This window comes from Erithacus rubecula (assembly GCF_903797595.1).
Source record: "Erithacus rubecula genome assembly, chromosome: 3".
Classification (NCBI taxonomy): domain Eukaryota; kingdom Metazoa; phylum Chordata; class Aves; order Passeriformes; family Muscicapidae; genus Erithacus; species Erithacus rubecula.
Genome location: NC_136689.1, coordinates 96,182,611 through 96,196,623, shown reverse-complemented (window position 1 = coordinate 96,196,623; position 14,013 = coordinate 96,182,611). Strand labels below are relative to the sequence as shown.

At 37.1% G+C, this 14,013-nt stretch overlaps 1 protein-coding gene across 3 annotated transcripts in view; it reads right to left on the bottom strand.

Moving 5' to 3' along the window:
* Positions 1-895: 895 nt before the first annotated feature.
* Positions 896-14,013, bottom strand: part of FAM210A (family with sequence similarity 210 member A) — a 19,542-nt gene continuing 6,424 nt past the window's right edge. For 2 of the 3 annotated variants that reach the window (XM_079302397.1, XM_079302398.1), the window contains exons 2-5: positions 8,176-8,283; positions 5,299-5,771; positions 3,072-3,183; positions 896-2,027 (exon numbers count right to left, since the gene is read on the bottom strand). In XM_079302397.1, the coding sequence (XP_079158523.1) occupies positions 1,728-2,027; positions 3,072-3,183; positions 5,299-5,747 (861 nt within the window). In that variant the 5' untranslated portion in view covers positions 5,748-5,771; positions 8,176-8,283 and the 3' untranslated portion in view covers positions 896-1,727. Of the gene's footprint in view, positions 2,028-3,071; positions 3,184-5,298; positions 5,772-6,516; positions 6,705-8,175; positions 8,284-14,013 lie in introns of all 3 variants that reach the window. The other variant, XM_079302399.1, reaches the window with a different exon arrangement.

The following is a 14,013-nucleotide window of genomic DNA, read 5'->3' as shown; positions in this document are numbered from 1 at the left end:
AAAGAGATGGATCCTGTGTGTCACACTGAAAGGGTCCCATATATGGCCCCAGAAAAGCCCTCAGAAGAATGTGTGCATGAGAGCAATAAGGAAAAGCATACTAAAGTAGAAAAACAAAATAGCATCTATTAACTTAGGTCTATAGTAGTACTTAGCAATATGAGAGTTCACAGAAATGTTTGGTTTTTTTAATAATATTTCTCATAAACATGGCACTTTACATCTTCAGGTCACTGAATAGACAATGATTATTCCTCACAACATCCCTGTGAGGTAGGCATTATATTGCAGTTACTACTTTACATGTGGGCAGAGGCAGAGAAGTATGTAATCAATCCTGCACAATTAAGTTAATGAAGTTCAACTCACTTTAACGTGGAGAAGCCCTCAGTGACTTGAATGAAAACAGGACAGTGGGGCAGAGCTGATACTTCATCAGCTATATGTTTTTACTCCAGCGAATTGCAATGCTCAGGGTCCAACTCTGTTGCTTCCCCATATCTCCCTGCAAAAAAGCACCTTGGTTAAACAACTTACACATGCTGAGTTGCTCCAAAGTGAGATCTGTAGTAGAAATAGGAAAAACACACTAAAAGTTAGCCTACATTTGAATAAAACTGAAAGAAGTTTGCCTGCCCAGCCAAATAGAAGAGTTTCAACTTTAGTCCTTTATGACATCTGAGACAGCATTTCAGCCTTCAGGTATGAATAAGTGTTTGCTTGACTTAATCTAGGGAAAAAAGTTTGGTAGCCTGTGATCACTGTCTCAGAAATCATGCTTATTTTAGTCAAATTGTATTACTGAGGTCTGAGGGAGGAGGTGGAACTTAGGGGTTTAACGCTAACTTTCCATGTGTTTAAAAAGCCCCTTAGTATAGCAATTTCTCAAATAAACTTCTCTTTCAAAAATGAAATAGAGTAGGTTTGTAAACTTTAACACAATGAACAAATCCTAGTGTTTAATATACAATTATTGATTAATTTCATTGAATGACTTTGTACTGTAAATCAACTTCAGGAAACAAAGTATATTTGACAGTATGGCAACTGTGATTAACTCATCTTCCTATAGCTTTCAATTGAGATTTCTGAAGAGATACACCGTCCAAGAAAGATTCATAGTCTCAACCTGTAAACCACTGCAACCTGGCAGAAGCCAAGGAAGCCATTGTAAATTAATTCCTGCTGAGTTGCTGATCCACCAGTTCTTTCATGTGCAGTATCAGTGACAATGGTCTGCTCCAAACTGAGAGATGATCACGACTGAAGAGGCTTGGGTCCACATACTCTAAAAACCTAAACATGCTGCTCTTCCCAGTAGAGAAATCTTCATTTTCATTTAATGGAAGGCTCAGTCTAGTGGAACCATGTCTGTGCACTGTGATGGGTGAAGAATAGGGTGGTGGCTCTTGGCAGAAATTGTCTTCATTTTGAGGATGAGGGTGTGGAAAGAAACAGAGGGAAGAGTAATTGTTAACATTATTTCCGAGGGACATGTTAACTTCTAATCTGAGATTCACTTTTCCTTCTGTAAATTGAAACTTTGTCACAACCTCTTCCCCAAGGAACTTTAACCTTTAAATCCATGTACCAATTGTAGTCTTCAGACAAAGGGCAAAAACAAAAGAAAAAAAAAAGAAAAAAAGCTCAGAAGTGCACTTTGCATATCCTGCCTCAAAAAGGGTTAAAGTGCTAAGTTTGCTATATCCAAAAATGAAGCATCTCTCCTACTCCTTTATTTTTTTAAATGAAACTTTATCTTTGGTTTCTTGTATCTTCTCTGTAATTTTATCTTTTGTTTCCCCCATCTTCTCTGTAATTTTATCCTTTGTTTCCCCCATCTTCTCCGTAATTTTATCCTTTGTTTCCTCCATCTTCTCCGTAATTTTATCCTTTGTTTCCCCCATCCTGTCTTGTAGGTATTCCTTTACTGGTGGTGGTGTGGACATGTAGCCATGCTTACGTAGGTATTTAACAGTGACGGATGTTCCTCCCAAAGTCACAGTGTATCTGGCAGGAGTTGCAATCTTAAAGAAACCAGAGAACACACCACATAGATAAAACAGGAAAATAACATCCAGCAGAAAGCATTTTTTTATGCTGAAATTTATTTTGACCAGTGTCAGATTCTAAAGATACCTTTGATTTATAAGGAAATAGCCCAGTGTACAGTGCATCCCCTAGAAATGCATATCTTTTACTTAAAGTATAATTGTGTCAGAGCCAGCAAGGGCATTAGACTTCTCTTAAAAAAACTGATCAACACACAAACCCTCCCTGGGCAGCTTGTAGAACAAGCATTCGGCATCTTGAAGCAATTCAGAACAGACTGCATGTGAACACTGAGTTTCTTCCAAAACTGCCCCATCTCCCAGCTATAACAACATCTTTACATTTAACCATATTTATTTATTGGTCTGTTTTAGGCACAGGAAAAACTGGAAAGAGTCATACTTTCACATTTTATTTGGAAAAGTAACCCATTTGAAAGCAGGTAAGAAACACATCACTTTTTGAAACAAATGAGTGGCACGTACAGCAAATACTGTACCTAGTTTTTGAATGGTCTGACATGCTTCAAGTTTCCCTAACATAGAATTTGCACATATAAAGCAATAAAAGGAAACCCAAACCTGAATGTAAGTAATTGATTTAAATGCACAATGAAAATACTTAAGAGTGATGGACAACTCAGGGGAAGACAAAAATTAATTGAGGATAAAAGTAAGTGTACTTTTATCTGGAATTCAATGAGGTGTTTAGACTTTACCTCTTTGTCCCTGCTAATTCCGTCAGGGATACAGAAGAATAACTTAATAACTTAACTGTCATCTCAGAGGGCTGCAATAGCTCTGCAGCAAAGAGGTTATTTTAGAAATACAGATAGACTCCTTGAAGGAACATGGAACACATATCAACTTTCATGGAACTATTTTTACCACAAAATGAATGCTTAAGTACATATAGCTACTGAAGAAAGCTGATTAATTCTTTCTGTTGTAAATAAGTAAACCCTGTTTAGTTCACCAGTAAAGACTTAGAGCTTATCTACAAACTATAATTATACTTACTTTATACAATGCATAAGCAGTTAGTGCATTTCCACTCTGGGAATTTTTCAGGATGTCTACTACGCTGTCTGGTAAGCCAATCAACTCTAGGAATGGAACAACATTCACCCCACTATAAAAGAGAAAAACATTGGCAACTTGAATGGGAACTTGAAACTTGAACAGTAATTTAGAGTACTATTTCTTTATTACACAAACTTCGTTATTTGAGAACAAAATGTTTTTTTATCTAAGCAATATACTTACAGGATTTATGTTTCTGACCACAGGAAAATAATGTTCTTTTCAGCATTTCAAAAGGTGACCCATTTATATCATCCCTGTTAGGTGGAATAGTTTCTAACTTACCTGTAGCTCAGTTATGTTCAGAGGTAAGTAGATGTAATGGTGGTAGGACAGCCACTCAGGCTCCAGCTGTGCATGTTCAATTTCATGCACTGTTTTGCCTAAAATTACCTTTTTTCCCTTTTAAAATTTCAGACAATGTTCTCCATTCACTTCCAAATATATCAAACATGGAATGTGGTAAAAGAAAAGAAAGCAACATTTTACATGGACAAGACTTCAGGGGCTTTGTGCTCAGTTGTTCTACTGTGTCACTATAAGGCATCGAGATGGATGGAGGGAGCTCCTATTTCTTTCTACTTGAAATCCAGGGAAACACCAAAAGAGAGAAGAATGCTGATCTTTATATTACAGAAGAAAGCTATATACAGTTATAGAAGACCTGAGTTTCCAATATTTAGAGATTTTGGATTATCCATTTCTGTCTAATACTTTAAGCATTCTTCTGAGCATTCAATCACTTCAGCATCAGGAACAGTAGCAGGCAGTAATTTACCAACAGTTACTGGAACCTACAGTTTGAAGGCCTTTTCCCAGAGTAGGAAATGGAGACCTAGTAGGAGCTGAAAGACAGCACTAACTGTGCCATTTCATAAACCACTCCTGTTTAGTCTTGTATGACTAGTCATTCTGAAAGTTATTTTTCCACTTTAAGAGGGTGCTGCTCCTGTGGCATAACTGAAAAAACTGAAGCTCTGTTATAATTAGTTTAATTAGTTTCTAGTTGAGTATTTCAGTTGTTTTCATCTGCCAAATACTTACTTTAGCAGCAGGCTTTAGAGTTTCAAGAAAAGTAATCTCCACTCAATCTGAAATGTCTGGATGTAAGCATCAACCTGAATTCATCCAAAGCAAAATATTTTTATAGCTCAAGACCTTTATTCCTCTGACATGAGCTAAATTTAGAATGACATTTGAATCTATAGCTCCCAGAAAGGGCAATTATGCCAGCTGGTTAGAGTAACTAAAACAAACACTTGTGCAGTAAGGCATTCTGATGTCAGAGTTCCATCCTTGCCACCACAAACCATCGTTGTTTCATGCTTTCTATTATTAAATACACAACACCAGCAGTCCAGAGATAAACATTTGTTCATATTTAGCAAACTATTTCCAGATAAATAAAACTTCTTTCATCTGAACTAGCAAACTAGCAGCTCATAATTTATGTAGTAGCTTTTTCTGATAAAAGCCATTTTCCAGAATGGTATCCAGCACATGCTGTGACTAAAATAAACTAAAATTAGAATACTTAGTTAATATATTTTTTTAATCCATACAAATATTTAATTTCCAATTAAAAAGTATGGTCTACAGAAGCAATTTTTTTAGTGGAAGGCAGGAAAGACAGGAAACAGAAACAAAAAAGGAAGGTATACACATAGATAGTGAACAGCTAAGTGAGCTAAATCCATGAAGTGAAAATCCAGTTATGAGGAAGGACTGGGGATGAAGAAGGGAGGAAATGGGAAAATACTCTGAAGTCCAAGAGTAAAAAAAAAAAGAAAAGGTCTATAAAGATCTCAACTAGGCATTCATAATCAGGATTCCAAATCCCTATCTTTACCTTTTGAGAGGTTACTAATAATTTCAATACTGTTTCCATCCATGCATCATTTTGGAGAGATGAGCATTCCTATCAATGTTAGCAACATACCTGGTATACAACAATAACTGCATAGTAATGGTATGTACATGACACTCTCATGAACCCTATATACTTTCAATATTAATCTTATGCTTTAGTCAAAAATGTAGCCACATTTCTCTTTTAAATATAAAGGCACTTTCCAGCATTTCTAACATATAATTTATGTGTCCTTTCACTAGTAGATCTCAATTCAACCACGGAATTGGACACTGCAACAGAATATCAACTTACTTCATGGCTGCATAGTAAAAGGATCCAAACCATACAGTGGAAGTCACAAGGTGCACTGGAATCATGACTTTCCCATACTGCTTAAAAGTTTTCTTGAATCTCTGAACAAGACTAATTGATTTGTCTTGTAATGGATCAGGTTCTAAAGAATCTGACTCTGCAGGGCTCTGCTTGAGTGCATCAGTGGCCAAAGGCAAAGAACTTCTCTCTTCTGGTACTTTGCGAGAAGCATCTGCTGGCTGTGATGAAAAAGCAGTTTTCTTTGAGGCAAAGTGAGCTGCACCTGCATGGAGACATCGTTTAGGAGTGTCCAGTCCCAGAATCACTTTGCATCCCACATTAGACAACACAGACTGTCCTTTTAAGCACTGAAGGACACCGGTGCGAGGGAAGAACCAACACGTCCCATGTGCCAGCTGAGATGCAGAATGTAACAAACTCCTCTGCATTTTGATGAAGTGTGGATGAAGTTTCTATAAAGAAGAAACAAAAGTAAACAAACTGCATGTCAATGGTGTGACAATTGTCCACTCCAATGCCACTTTAAATTGTCAAATTTTAAATGGCTTTCTATTCTACTTCAAAAAGCTTTTCCTTATCTTTCTTTGCAGAAATTGTTACCTTCCAGAATTAAGGAAATAGTTTTTTAATTTCTTCAGCATTCTGAACAATTCATTCACTTAACATACCCTGCTCCTCACTGCTAAAATGATCACTCTAATCCCAAAAAACATTCTTAGGAGCTTAGTATTATCTGCTGCTTTTATCTACATAACCTGGCACAGCCACTGAAATGTTACCCTTAAACTTCACTTAGAGTAGCATCTGATAACTTGAGTGATACTTTGAGCATACATAAATGCATTATAAATTCACTGAAGTAAGCGCAAATAAAATTTGTCAGTGCAAATAAAAATGTCAGTGCATCCTCAATTTTGGTAAAATTTTTCATGTTCTATACTGTTTTCAGTAGAAGTTAATACAATTGGAAAAAAAACCCCAACAGAAACAATTATTAATAATCAAGCAGTAGCCTAAATAGTAACAAACATAACTTAACAGTCTGCCAGTAACACCTGTCAGGACCGAGGAAGGTACTGTTAAATGTCATATATTAACATGAGCAAAACTGAACTGCAATTTTCCAAATGTTGCAATGCAATGAATATTTTAAAATGGTGGAATAACCCAGTTAACTTTCTGATTTTGAATATTTACCAGTTACTCCTGAAAGTTTGAAATAACTATTGAGAACTTCCCCACAAAGAAGAAAGCAATTTAGTTTTACATGCACAGACATCAAGAAATAATTTTTACCCCTCAAAATGTATGCATGGAAACTATGAAATATTCTCTTCTTTCCTTTATTCAATGCTTGCAGTTACAGAACTAACATTCCTTCCTTCCTTCCTTAATTAAAAAAAAAAAAAAAAAGAAGAAAAAAAAGAAGAAAAAAAAAAGGTGATGCTAATGGATGTAACAACTGCCACTTAAGCTAGTTACATTATAAGTTTTGGCTATTACTAAAGCTTTTCCATTTTTAATTGTCACAATTCTTTATCTGTTGGAGAGGATGAAATGGTGACACCTTACAAATATGAATACATAAATTCTGAGAGCTAGGCTGGAATGAAAGACACTTTGGAGACACCAAGCCTCAGTTACTAAATAACTAGAAGACAATGGAATGACTAGCTGAAAGCAATCCCCTCTTGATGAAACAATGATCCCTGCTAGGAGCGGGTCCAAAGGTCAAGAGAATATCTTGTTAAAGTCCAAAGGATAGTTTTCTAGAGTTTAAAGTATAATACACTATGGTAATACAAGGGTTCCTACAGGCTGTATGTAAATGTTATAGAATTTGTATCTTGTATTAGATTGGCTAGTAAGATTTAGAATATTCATAAGAGAAGAAGATTTATTGTATTGTAAATGGGAAATCTCTCTCTTACTCTTCTTCTGCTCTTCTTCTCTTCTTTTCTCTTTCCTTCTTGTTCTCCCTTTTCCCTCTCCCTTCTTCCCTTTACTCTCTTTGTTCTCACCCCTCACCCCCTCCTCTTCTCTTCTCTTCTCTTCTCTTCTCTTCTCTTCTCTTCTCTTCTCTTCTCTTCTCTTCTCTTCTCTTCTCTTCTCTTCTCTTCTCTTCTCTTCTCTTCTCTTCTCTTCTCTTCTCTTCTCTTCTCTTCTCTTCTCTTCTCTTCTCTTCTCTTCTCTTCTCTTCCCTTCCCTTCCCTTCCCTTCCCTTCCCTTCCCTTCCCTTCCCTTCCCTTCCCTTCCCTTCCCTTCCCTTCCCTTCCCTTCCCTTCCCTTCCCTTCCCTTCCCTTCCCTTCCCTTCCCTTCCCTTCCCTTCCCTTCCCTTCCCTTCCCTCTTCTCTCTTTTTTTCCCCTCTCCTTTCTTTCTTATTACCTCTCACCCTCCTTTCTTGCCTCACCCCCCCTCCTGCTTCGCTCTCTCACCTCTCCTCCCTCACCCTCCCTGCTCTCTCGCCCCCATTCTCTCTCTTTGACCCCCCCCCCCCCCTCTAGCTCTGAGTTGCTGGCAGCGGCTTTTAGCAAGATTCTCAATACCCACGCCCTCATAATAAACTGCAACTGTAACAGAGCAGCCTTCTAGGAGTGACTGCGTTTGTCCCGGAAAAACCCGTCCACCATGACAGAGAGACCCACACATTTATCCAAACTAGAAATCATTCAAATTTAATTGAAACATCATATCTTGAAACATCATATCTTGAAACATCATATCTGTTTTCCCTTCACCTGTAGCCTTAGATACATGCCAGGTGCTTTAGTAGTGAATTTTTCTAGGCTGCAGAAAATTATCAATATTTCCTAACACAGAAAGTTCAAAAAAATAAAAGTGAAACCATACATACCCTTTATTACTTTCTAGATATGGTAAGGTTTGTATCTTCAAAAAGTTGCAACTCTTCCACTAGTTCCCCACCTTTCAAATATTTGTCTTGAACACATTGATGCCCCTGCTAAAGTGAAAAAAGGACACATTTAGAGAAATAGCAGCAACAGCAAAGTAATCCTATGAAGATTTATTTCTGGTTGGCCTGAAATCTTGCAACTGAAGAAGTTATTGGTGTAAATTCCCTTTTGAATACTGACATGCTAATGGGAGGTTATTTTCCGTGTTATTTTAGAAGCTCTTCAACTGTGAATTACTGTTCTCTTCCAAGAGAGGAAAGTTTCATAATCGGAATGCATCTGTTGGAGCATTCCTCTCTGTATGTTTTCTTGGTAGTTTTGTGTTACTGTTGTACTTCAATTAATGGCAATTACTAGAATTGCAATGTTTGATGTGGGGAAAAGAGGAATTCCCAGGCTTCAAGCTCCCTGGGAACCTCTGCACTGTTTGTGACACACAGACACAAACTTTTGTTGAAATGCTACTAAGAGGAGGTACTGCATCAACAGGGAAAAAGAAACTTGTGTCTCTGTATAAGGAAGCAGTTACTCTGTCCTGTTGAGTTATGAACTCAGTGGGAGTCAAGAAGTGCTGCTGCTGCTCATGGAGCAGTGAATCAGTTACAGGCAGTGGCTCTCCATGACTCAGTTTTCTGTAAGACTTCACTGGAAGCAGCAACTGCTTGTAATATTTCTAGTTTTACAAGAAGCAGAGATTCTTGCTTACTTCTAAAATTCAAATGCAATTGCTTCTCAAAACAAGAAGTAGTGAAAACACTCAGCAAAACTCAAGTGTTCAGATGGCACTCTGTCATATGCCAACTACTTAACTGATTTATATAAATTGTAACAAACTTGGAACATGAGAACTGCATTCCTTGCCTATTGCCACTTACAGTTCTTTCATGAGGGGCAACATTCTCCACAGAGAACTGTTTTCCCCTCTCACTAACAGTACACAGCACTGAGCATCTGCCCTAAGTAGAGTTTCTCAATATCCAGCCAACAGACTCAGCAGAAGGCATCCATCCATGGGAATCTGGGGCCTCTTGAGTCAGACTTCGACTGTTCACCAGTACCCCTTTGAAAAATACCTGTTCCAAACAAGCTTTGCAAATTGTCACCATACAGCATGGAGGAAACCATAATTTTGAGTCATTTACATTATTAACAGGACACTGCATTCCAGCAGCCTTGGGAAGAGATCATTCTTCAGCACAGGACTAAGAAGCAGAAGAAGCATTTCTGAATTTTTCCATTCCTTGTATTTACAGTAGCACTTCTCAGAGCACAATTTCTAGGTTTTGCATTCCAGCACTGTCCACACACCTCTGACCTACTGCAGTGGCCGCAGAACACTGGGGCAGGAAATGGCTCCATTCTCCTGAGTGTGGATCACCACTATATCTAATGCTCCTCGGGCAGCACATAACACTGCTGTGATCAGTAAATGAGTTTCAAGGCCTTTGCTCACCAAGTTATATATACCATGTAAGACTTAAAAACAGAATATCACCAATGGCTTTAGAGAAAGTTCTGGGGCTATTAAAACACTTTCCATGCCACTTTTTGCTCCTATATTCTCAGATGGTCTTGAAAGTCATTATTTAAAGGCCTTTTTCTCCATGATGCATGACCTGGCAGGTCAAAAGGAATGTTACCTAAACATCTACAGCAGACCCTGAAAAGGTTTTGCACCCTGTAAGCTGACAGTATGCTTCTAGCTGATATTCTGCACAACTGCTTACTATTTATTCCTCCACTTTAAAATGTGGAGAAGCACAATAGCTCAATAGATAAGGAAAGGCTAAGACATTATAGTGCTTATGTTTGAGAGGATAAAAGAAAACACTTTTTTTGAAACAAGCTTAACATTTTCCTAATGACCTTACTGTATTTCACAGGTATTGCTTTCCTTATTTAAATGAACAAAGGAGAGATCCTTTGAAGTGTTGGCACGTTGGGTATTACACTGCTATCCACAAGCACTGGGATGAGGGAAGTATTATAATGGTTACAGCTTGATGTAGGAAAGGCACAGGAATAAAGTAACAGATTAATACAGCATATACCTTGTAAATTCATTTTAAAGAAACAAATAATTTTAAAGGGGTGATGGATGCAGCTGCTCAATTGTTATACTTTAGCTACTTGGCTCAACAATGCAAACAAATCTTTAACAACACAGATAAACTGCACAGCAATTATGGTTGGAGATCCAAATAAATATGAAACAAGCTGTTTCATCCCTCTAAAGCATAAGATAAATACAGAGAAACTTGTCCCTTAAGACAATTAGTGAAAAGAAGTTCCTAATAACCTGTGCACTCAGCAGGCAGCAGGAAGTGTGTCAGCCTATGGATCTGAGACACGTATTTCTTCTCTAAGCATAATATTTCTCAAAGAAATAACTGGATCTATACAAGCTATACAATTGCCCCTGTAGCTTTAGGTTGTAAAAACCACTCAGATTCTAAGGAAGTCAGGACAGTAACCTGAATGTTATCTACAATTGCACCTAGTGGCTTTTGAAAAGTTGCTTCTTTGTTTAAGTGTGCTTAACATTTTTCCTGCTTTTGCATCATGCTGCAAAGGTACAGAAAAGGACAAGAAGGTACAAGCTCCACATACCGAGGTGGGAAAGCACTTGTCTCTGGGGTGGGAGCAGAGGGAAAGGTGTTTTAAAGCATCTTATTAGTTTTCTCTTTAAAATACCACAAAGAAAAAGAAAATCTGTCTAAGGACAAATATAACTCCAAGTTCTCTGCTCCAAGAGTCCCCTGTGGTCAGTGACTGAATAGATATTAGCTACAGAAACCATGAAATGCTACACAAACACTTGTGATACAGTCTCCCCTTCAGCACTGTCACATCCCAGCTAACTATGTAGTAGGATCTCCAGTGGACTGTAAACTGAGCTGTAGAGATCTTGGCTGTTCAAGACAAAGTCCTGGCTGGGATTCTTGGACATCCATTTAATTCCTGAAGGCACCCCTGTCTCATGGTGAGCTGTTAACAAGGCATCTGACATAAAGGGAGTGCTCTAGGGGCCTCTTAAGGAACAGTATAGATCAGCTTCTCATTACAGTGCTGGAGGTTTTGTTCAGGAAACTTCTGCACTTTGTTACAATTCAGATCGGCTTTGGCATAAATCTGACATACTGCAAGAGCATCCTAGCTCTTGCATTTACTCTACTTTCCAGTGATCATCAGGAAGTAGATATGAGATTTGCTTTTTGTTCCCGAGGGCAACAAAAGCTCAGGCGTTTTAAATGCTATAGAGCTGGTTTATGTGACTGTCACAAAGTCACTGGCTTTGGATGTGTGCTAACATTCTATGCCAAAAAAAGTCCAGAGGATCTTTTGGAAACCCTGGCTACTATAGGTATGGCAAAAAAAAACCATGCCAGAGACAATACCAGATGAAACTTTCATCAAGATAATTTGTCTAAAAATGGTTGCTCTGTTACAATTAATTTTTGAGTTATCAAGAAAACTAAAATAAAAAAGATGGCAAAAACTTTAGTGTTAAAATAATGGCGAAAACTTTAGTGTTAAGTTCTTTTGTAAAAGAGGTCAGAAAGCATCTGAGGGAATTGAGGGTATAGTGTATGTAGAGAACACTGGATTATTTTCTCAGTTATACCAGAAACACTCTGGACACAATATGTAAATATGGATGACTTTAAAGCATTTTCACTTGTTCTATTACTGTTTAAAAAAAGAACATTAATTATACCACAGGAGAGTTCCCAATGAAAATCCATGAGCTTTTTGTAGTCCCAAGGCACCTTCCTATGGAAACAGAGAATTAATTTACATTCTTGTCAGATTTAGTGTAAAATCTAGAAAACTTTGAGGATTGTATGTGGCAGACAGAAAAGAATTTTGAAAGAAAACAAACCAAGTTTTCAGAAATACTTTTCAACTAATCTTTCAGATTGCATAAAAAGCAAATACAGAGATCTCATCTAAGCAGCTCAGTTTAATAAACACCACCAACCATATTGCTCACATTTTTACTAAACATAATAAAAAGCCCCAAAGCTTGTTTTCAGATTTAAATAGTTCAAGAACTCATTGACAGTATATTTAAAAAAAACAACCAAAACCAGAATTTGCCAAACTTATACACCAAGATAAAAAATTAAGAAAACCATAACTGTACTGAAAACATATATGGGTGTCCTAAAAATCTGGGAACATATTTTAAAACCATTGAAAGACTAGTGCAATAAACGCAAAACATTGTTTTTCTTAAATTCAGTGTAAAATAAAACTATAAACCTCTTGGTAACTGCAAAGGGTTGGCACAGCATGGAATCACTAACCACAGATGGGAAAGTGGCATTGCATAGGGACTTTTTATGTTTTGTATGCAGCTTGAGTGCATGAATGAACATTTAGAATTTCTATTTTGTCCTTTACTATTTTTGCAGTGTCATTCAAACTGTCTGTTACTCATTCCAAACTAAGAAACTTGCTTTTAATTTGAAGTTTGGTCATCATTAGCTGTGTAGTTTTGTCTACCATTCAGAACTGTCTAAAAATATAACACCACATTTTAGGTTAAAGGAAGTAATACAAAATAAATCACAGTGGAATTTATTTAAAACTTGGCAAAATCATGTTAAAACAAATAAAAGACTAAACCCTTGCACATAAATGACCCTAAAGCATTAGCCCCACTCTACCTCTCTATTATTTTCACTTAGTAAATTCTATGCTATAATTTTTTAAATTGATCATATTATTACAATTCAATACTACTAAGTGGAGATAAGACAACAACTTTGTTACCCTTATTTTACCTAAACTACTCTTCTTGCTAAAACACCCTGAGCAAAACCAAAAAAGCAAAATAAACTTTTCCACAGCCCTTACACACGAAGTAATCTTCACTGCTACAATCTTCTAATACTCAAACATTAAAAAAGACATGAAGAAATAGTTTTAGGAAGAATAAAAGATATTGCAGACATGTATAAAGTCTGCACACTGGATTCAGAAGACAATAAAGCAGGAGAACGCAATGCCATGCCTGTGTGTTGAATTATACATCTGGAATGCTAAACAGGAGCCTTAACAGCTGATCTGCACAGTCACTATGTCCATGGTAACTCCATTTTCCTCTGTGATGTAAAGTACTGGATCTTAAGATTGCATGTAGCTGACCATTACATGAAAATGTGAATGTTCTCTCTCAAATGCTTCTAAAAGAAAGGATCACAATCAGCTGTAGTGCTTTCTGCTCTTCACAACTGTTTTTAATAACTGGGGCTATTCCATCTGTTTCCTCTTTCCCAAGTTTCGTTCTGCCCTCTGCTGAATTTTTACGTAAGTACAACTCATACTAGTACTACAAAAGGTTTCTACTCTCTATGATTTCATCCAACAAGTGTTGCTGGATCATCCTCTATATTAGTTTCAGAGCCTTTCAGATTACAGACACATGCCAAGGAAAAAATTGGCTTTTAAAATGCTATCTGGTTTGACTTTTTTGTCTATTTGTCACTCTTCAATGTGACACGTCTGCAATAAGCAAGGTAGAGAAGTTATGTCTATAGATTTTAACTAAGCTTAAAAATAGGCATATTATATATCTATGCTAAAAAATATCTAAAAAGACTTATGTTAGTTCAAAGCAGGGCTGTATTCATCTGCTTCTTCACACTACATTGCACTTCAGGCTAATGATCAAAACAAGATCCAATTCTCTTTCTATTCCAGTTAGGTAATAACTTTCTGAATCCTAACAGCTCCTTCTGTCCTTTTATCTCCCAAGGTATTATTAGTTC